The 7,593-nt window shown below is 37.0% G+C and overlaps 1 protein-coding gene across 1 annotated transcript; it reads left to right on the top strand.

Annotated features, from left to right (window-relative positions):
• The first annotated feature begins 262 nt into the window (after positions 1–262).
• LOC131165718 (trihelix transcription factor ASIL2) lies at positions 263–2,111 on the top strand. Its single transcript, XM_058123732.1, has one exon. It carries the CDS (start codon positions 855–857, stop codon positions 1,842–1,844), a length of 990 nt encoding a protein of 329 aa, XP_057979715.1. The 5' UTR covers positions 263–854; the 3' UTR covers positions 1,845–2,111.
• Positions 2,112–7,593: the final 5,482 nt, after the last annotated feature.

Here is a 7,593-nt window from a genome sequence, read left to right as displayed (position 1 = left end):
TTGCGAGATTACGTAAATATTAAATTAGAAAAAAATTTCCCCAATAGAGTATTATTTTATATTTTATTATAAAATAATAATAAAACTGAAAAAAGAAAACTCAAAAGTTTTATCCAAAATAAATGTAAACCAAATTTGACAAAATCCAATTCCCAAGGTCTATTCACAAAAACAAAACAAAGAAAGTTAGATCCATTTCACATGACATTATTTAATGGTTAAAAGCTTAAAATAAAACCCCCCCCACCCTTCCCTCTTTTTGTCAACCCATTCTCCAATTATCTGCTTTAGAATGGAAGCACCCTTCTCTCTCTGTCTCTCTCTCTCTCTCTCTCCAACTAATGCAATTGCAAACCGACGACCAAGTGGTCAATAGTCAACGGACTCAGAGCCAGGCCACCCACTCACGGAAGGGCTCCACCCAGCCGCCGCCGTGTGCCGCCCCCAAAAAAGCCAATATGAGCGGCGGCGATGCCTCATATGTATATTAATTGGTGGCGGTGGCGGTTAGAGGTTGACAACCCCCATCCCCACGCCCACACCCACACCACATTTTAGACGGTCAGAAAAAGTGGCCCTCCTTTTGCGTGCGCGCACCTCCCGCGTACGTTAGCCCTCGCCACCACCTCACCCTAGCGGTGGTCTCATCCCATCTAGATCTTGAATTCAGCCGCACCCTCCTCCCTCTCTCCACCCACCTCTCCCTTTATCCCCCGTCATCATGTCCCCACACCACCACTCCCCCACCCCTCTCTCCTCCTCCTCCTCCTCCTCCTCTTCCCTATCTCCCTCTTCTAAACTGCGCCTCCGCCCTTTTCCTCCGCCGTCGCCGCCGCCGCCGCCTACCGTTCACGATGGCCGCTTCTTCTCCGCCCCCGCAAGACACCTCCCATCCTTCCGCGATCCCGCCGCCGCTCCCTGCTCCGCCCATCTCCGCCTCCTCCCGCCGTCTCCCCCCGCCGTGCTGGTCCCACGATGAGACCGTCGCCCTCATCGACTCCTACCGCGACAAGTGGTACTCTCTCCGCCGCGGCAACCTCAAAGCCCCCCACTGGCAGGAGGTCGCCGACGCCGTCTCCCGCCGCTGCCCCCTCGCCTCTCCCCCCAAAACCTCCGTCCAGTGCCGCCACAAGATGGAGAAGCTTCGCAAGCGCTACCGCACGGAACTGCAGCGATCCCTCTCCACCCCTAATCGCCACCGCTTCACCTCCTCCTGGGTCCACTTCAAGCGGATGCATTCCATGGAGAAGGGCCCCGGCGCCGTCGCCTCCGGCAGCGACGGCCCCGACGATGACGACGACGACGATGACGAGAACGATTATGCAAACGACGTTGACGATGATATGAACGGGGATGGTGGGAAACATGGTTTTCCTTATAATCGAAATGTTAATTCATCGATGAGTAATGGAGTCGGGGGCGGTGGCGGTCGAAGCGCGTTTCGGATTAGAATCCCCGGCGGTTCGTCGAGTATGGCACCGTCCGGGATGGGGTTTCGGCCAAAGAATCATGAAAACCCTAATTCTAATTTTGGGTCTAGGGTTTTAAGGGATGTTGCTGCTGCGGGAGGTTTGGGGGCTGGGAAAAAGGGTGGGAAAAGAGAGGAGGAAGGGGATGCCGTGGTAGAGATGGTCGCGGCATTAAAGGTGTTGGGAGATGGGTTTATGAGGATGGAACAGATGAAAATGGAGATGGCGAGGGAGATCGAAGCGATGCGGATGGAGATGGAGATGAAACGGACTGAGATGATTTTGGAGTCTCAGCAAAGGATAGTGGAAGCCTTTGCCAAAGGATTTTTGGAGAAGAAGAAGAAGGCAAAAAGAATGCCCTCCCCAGAATCGTAGATGGGTCTGAACTGGACCATTCTTTTTCTTGCTTGGAAGATTCACAAAATTGGTTAATTTTATGGATGTTGCCCAATTGAGCTCTGGGATTCTATGCCCTTCAAACTGAGAAGTGGGCTTCATGTCGTGGTTTAGTGATGTAAGTTTGCTAGTTGTAGTTTCTTGTTTAGTCCTCTTTCATGCTACTTCTTACATATTTTGATTGGTTAGAGAAATTCGGAACTTGGTTACGGCTTGCTTTGCAATGAATATACCTTCATTTCAAAATGACAGATGTAGAGGCAATGGTGGTGACCTTGTTATCTGATTCAATGCATCGGAGCAAATGCTCTGTAACAATTGAGTGACTCTCTTACATTATTGTGTTTCCATTGCGTGTTCTTTTGGAAACAGGAAAGTTGGGATGCTGTTGTTTTGGTTTGAAATTGTGGTAAGGAGAGTGTTTTAATGCTTAGTTTTTACTCCATAATGAAACGGTTGTTGTTTTAAAAGTTTGGCCAAGGGGGTACTAGGAGGTGATGTAAAAGAAGGAGGGAAATTTTGATGACAAGTTTTAGTTTGAAGTGGCTGATAAACTTTAAGAGAAGATGTTGGAATGGATGGCAAGCATCTTGAGGATGTATGAACATAAATGTTTTGACCAAGGGCAGTTGGAGAGTCTTGAGACTTTTATTTTAGAACCGTATGTGTTATTTCCTATAAGAAATAAAACTATGTGTTATTTCTTGTAAGATAGTTTTGTTTGTGTGTTACCATTTCTCCTGGTAGGGGTTAAGACAATTTATTTTTTGTTTGGAGACAAAAATATGTTCTTTCGAAGTACTTGAAGAAAACTGTAGTATGGGGGAACCATATTGTGACAGCACCACCATCACCATCCATCCTATCCTTATTTCGATGACCATAGTTGAGGTATTTTATAGCTGATTTGAGGCTCTTCCTTTCGAGTACTTGCATGACATTAGAAGGGCCTTCCTTGTATTGTACAGCTGATTTGAGAGTTGGGACAGTTCCATCTGTGTATTTCCATGGGATGGGAAGGGCCTTCCTTGCATTTTATAGCTTTGATTTGAGACAGTTCCTTCCGAGGATTTGCATTGACACTGGAAGGACATTGTATTGTATAGCTGATTTGTGGCAGCTCCTTTTGAATATTTGCTAGTGAGACTGGAAGGACCTTGTATTTGTAATGTTTGTATTTGCATGCAACTCTGGAAGGACCTTGCTCGCGAGCCGTGTTTTGGATGCTATCATGCTGCCAATCTGTTTGGCATTGAAAATTTTGTGATATGTTTCCGTTTTTCATTGTTTATGAGAGGGAGGGACACAAAGGAATTTTTCCGGTTTCATTTTATTTTTTTTCATTTCAATTTTCCAATTGTCTGCTGCTTTATTTTTTTCCGAATAACTTTTGCCCTTTTCTTTTTTTTTTTTTTTTCAAAATTTGAATATTTATGCACTGTACTTTGATTTCTGTTTGTGATACAAAATGTTAGAAAAAATTATCCCTTTTCATATCTTCTTTAAGTATTTAGGGTCCGATTGGATGAAAGATTTTTCTTAGAAGAAAATTTATTTTTCCTTGTATTTTTCTTTTCTATTAATAATCATCAAAAATGAATATTTGTTTTAATATGACTAATAATTAAGAAATACTAAATATTAATTATGTGTAAAATTAAAATTTTGTTCATGGATTTGGTATATATTTTTATTTTCTTTTTCACTTTCCTTAATAACCAAATATGGAAATGTAAATTCTTTCATTTTTTTTTTCTTTTTTCCTAATATTCTTGGAGTTTCAAATGAGTCTTACAAATTTTGTTCTTTCCATGAAGGCCTCTCCCTTTATTTCCCTTGATGGGCCAAGTATTTCTCTCTTGATTGATTACATTCAATGTTCTTCGCTGCTTCACATTCCATCCAGAGATATGGTGGCTCGCTCTAATTCAAAGTCTTGCCCCCATTTAAAAAATCTTTAGTTATCTTTAAAACTCTCTGCAGTTTTTGCTTCCACTCTCAATGCATCCTGTGTGTTCTCTCATTTGCTTGGCGACTGGACCCGACACAAAACTGAACAGGGTAACTATGGAACCCCTCACAAAAATGCATTTTCTTAAACTGTCAGAGGTGATTTCTGACATTGATTGAGGATGAGGATGAGGATGAGGACGAGGATTAGCCTGAGGCTTGAACACAGGCTCTCTCACGAAATGGGAAACCAGTCTCAGTGGCTCTTATATGAACACGAGTTTTGGTGCTGAATTTTGTCTGGGCTCTCTTAGTTGTTAGCCATTGCAATTTGGTGTACACAATGACACCCAATTTGGTGGTTGTGCTCTGCCTGTTATTGTCATTGATATGGTGGCGGTGGTGGTGGAGGTGGGTGGGTGGGTGTTCTGATTTAGAATGCGACTTTCCCCTACTTTTCCAATATCTTGAAGTTTTCACGTTCTCGGTATAGGGATTTGTAAAGGCGTCTACCTCTATTAGTATGAAAGGAGGACATGGAGGGTCCTACCCATTTGCACCAATTCCTTTGCCCCCTCCAGTAGACAGTAGACGGTATCTTTTGATGGGTGTGGCGTTGGATTATGTGGTGGCTGGCTTCATTGCTTGCAGTCTCTCGCTTCTCTCTCTCTCTCTCTCTCTCTCTCTCTCTCAACACACACACTTGATGGTCTGCTGACCCACCGGGGCGGGTGCGGTGGCGGTGGCGGTGGCAGTGGCCCAGCCGCTTTTGGTGGGGGTGCATGATGCCCCGCGGCATTTTAGGTCAAAAGCTTGAATCTCACCTTTGGGTTTTGTAAATCTTTGAATATGCTTCAAAATCCGAGGCACCAAAACCACCCAATATTTATTTTTCAAAAGATTGAGAGGTAGTTTCATCGCCTTTCATGCGTGGTGGCCGGTGGAGAGAAGTAGTCATGTAAATTACCTGCATTTTTTAAAATTATTATTTTTATTATATATTTTTTGAATCATTATTATTATTATTTTTATATTGGTATACTGCAGTTACCACTTGATTCTCTGAAACAAAATTTGAGATTAAAGTGCTTTTCACTATGACAATTCGGAATCAAATAAATACCATCTTTATTTACTTTCTCGCATCAATGGTGAAGATCCTAATGATCCAAGGTCATTCTCAAAATAATTACACAACTGTGTTAAAAAAAATCAACTTCTTATTGTATTTTTTATATTAAATGCTATTTAAAAATAAAAATTTGATCCAATATAATTAAAACTAAAAAATATATATTTGAAAACATAACATTAATGGCGTTAAAATTTTTTATAGAAAAAAAAAATTAATAATTCTCAACCAAGAACATGAATTTCACCCTTCCAAATCCCAATAATTTGAGTGAATGAACTTTGAAAAAATTATGCAAACACCTATCTCTGCTATTAATTAACGGGAGGATATTAGCTTTTTATTTTATTTTTACTTCAATCGTATTTCTAAAAGTTTACTCAATTTGAAAATTATTTTATAATTACGATATTACAAATCATAGATATACAAGTACTTTTGTAGATTATTTTTATTTTAAAATTTAAGCATATTTTTACAACATCCTATTATTTTATTAATTCTCATTATCTTTTGAAAATAATATATTTAAAAATGTTTAAAAATTTGAACAAATCTTTATGACTTCCTATTATCTTCGTAACTCCCCATTATCTCCACAAAAAGAAAAAAAATGTAAAAATGCGATATTAATTTTAAAAAACCTAAAAAAATATTTAATTCTTTTTCTTTTCATCAATATATTTCCAAGAAGACTCTTTTAATATTTGTATCCATTTTACTGCCATTAACAATAGTTAACTCAGTCGTTCTCATTAGTACATTATTTGACCTTTATTGTAGATGTCTAAATTATCTTATTGACCTCGTCCTTACCTTATCTTCTACAAGGGTGATGCTTAACTTGCTACAATTATTCAATCTTAACATTCTCATTTCAACATTTTTTATTTTTTAGATATGTTATTTCTTAGTTACCCAAAATTATAATTCATATCGTATAAAACTTTCTTTTTAATTATAATGGGTATTCTCATTTCGCCTTCCCCGCTTTTAACTCTAGGTATCTTCTTTGATTTCTACTTTAGGTTACATAATAGATCCAAGGTACCAAAGTCTATAATGTTACTAATTTCTTTACAATCAAGTCTAATACTTTCTTTGACATTTCTTCTATCATTACTGAAATTACATTTCATGTATTCGATCTTATTTCTAGTTATCATAAAACCTCTAGATTTTAAAATTTCTCTTCATAATTCTAACTTACATTGTAATACACTCCTAATTTCATTAATCAATATAACATCATCTACAAAATAACATATACCATTGAACTTTATTTTAAATACCCATAGTAAGTTCATCTATTACTAGTGCAAAAAAATACGATTCAAAGCAGATCATTGACGTACACCAATACCTGAGTTCTTCAACTTATAATTCTAACATTACTCATTACTCTATCTGTATATATTCAATGACATTAGTATACCTAATGTACACTCTTTTTTCTTAACAGTATACCATAAATTTTCTAGGTATCTTGTCATGAGCTTTCTCTAAGTTAATAACAATTATATGTACAAGCTTCTTCTTTTTATAGAACTTTTTCATTAATCTTCTTAATATATATATATATATATATATATATATATATAACTTTCACCTCGTTTGGCATTTCCAAACTTCAATTCAATGCCATCTAATTTTATAGATTTTCTTTTCTTCTTTTTTTGACTTCATTGACTCTATTTTTATTTATAAATCTCAAAATTTTAACTTTATACTCAATTGTCAATTCTAAGTTTAAGCCTTATACTTCATTTTTATTAAATTAATTTTGTCATGTTTCTATTATATCTTTTTTTTAACATCCTCGTTTTTCTCTCTCCATATTCATATCTTCTATATATTCTCTCATAATTTTTATTATCCTTTGAGATTTTGATATGCTAGTTTTTTCCCTATAATTAACAAATTGTTTGAAATATTTAGACACAACCTGCTTAAATCGTGTTATATCTCTCTCTTTTTTCTTTTTTTTTTGGGTTACGCCGGGTCGACTCACCCAACTACATGATATATGATCACTAGTGGTATCACGAGGTACTCAAACTAATCTTTTGCCCACGCTATCTGCCCCCAGTAGATACACATTGGACCAAAATTATGAATTATATACACAAGGAAAAGTGATTCGTCTGTCATTCCGTATTCATTTTATCTCTCTCTCACTATTTAAAACATGAACTATATTGTGCACATGTCTTAAGAGTGAACAACTTAAATTCTAGGATTAATTTTGAAAAACGTTCGCTATTTTGCACTTTTTAATTTTCTAAAAAATTATTAAAATTTTAGTTTATCTTTTAATTTCTCAAGATTCGTATTAAAAAAAAATAAAGAGTTTGCTTAAATGTAAAAAAAAAAATTATTTTTTGCTTAAATGTAAAAAAAAAAATTATTTTTTACTTTTAGATTTCAAAATAATTAAAAAACGATAGATGTCTTATTTTTAAATTTTTTTAAAAAAATATATAAGATAATATTTGGGACCGTAAATTTTAAAGTATAAATTTTGATTTGTGTTAGGGTCGAAGAAGGCAGAAAATATAAAATAAGTGGATGAGATTCACCTCCATGTCCACTCGCAGAAAGACAAAGAAAAAGAAGGTAAAAATATTAGAGGGTCAGTAGGGGATT

The sequence above is a fragment of the Malania oleifera genome, chromosome 10 (assembly GCF_029873635.1).
Source record: "Malania oleifera isolate guangnan ecotype guangnan chromosome 10, ASM2987363v1, whole genome shotgun sequence".
NCBI lineage: Eukaryota > Viridiplantae > Streptophyta > Magnoliopsida > Santalales > Ximeniaceae > Malania > Malania oleifera.
The sequence above is the reverse complement of the archived record's forward strand: the minus strand, read 5'-3'. Positions and strand labels throughout refer to the sequence as shown.

Coding starts and splice junctions, on each gene's coding strand:
- LOC131165718 (XM_058123732.1), top strand. CDS start 855: ATGGCCGCTTCTTCTCCGCCCCCGCAAGACACCTCCCATCCTTCCGCG.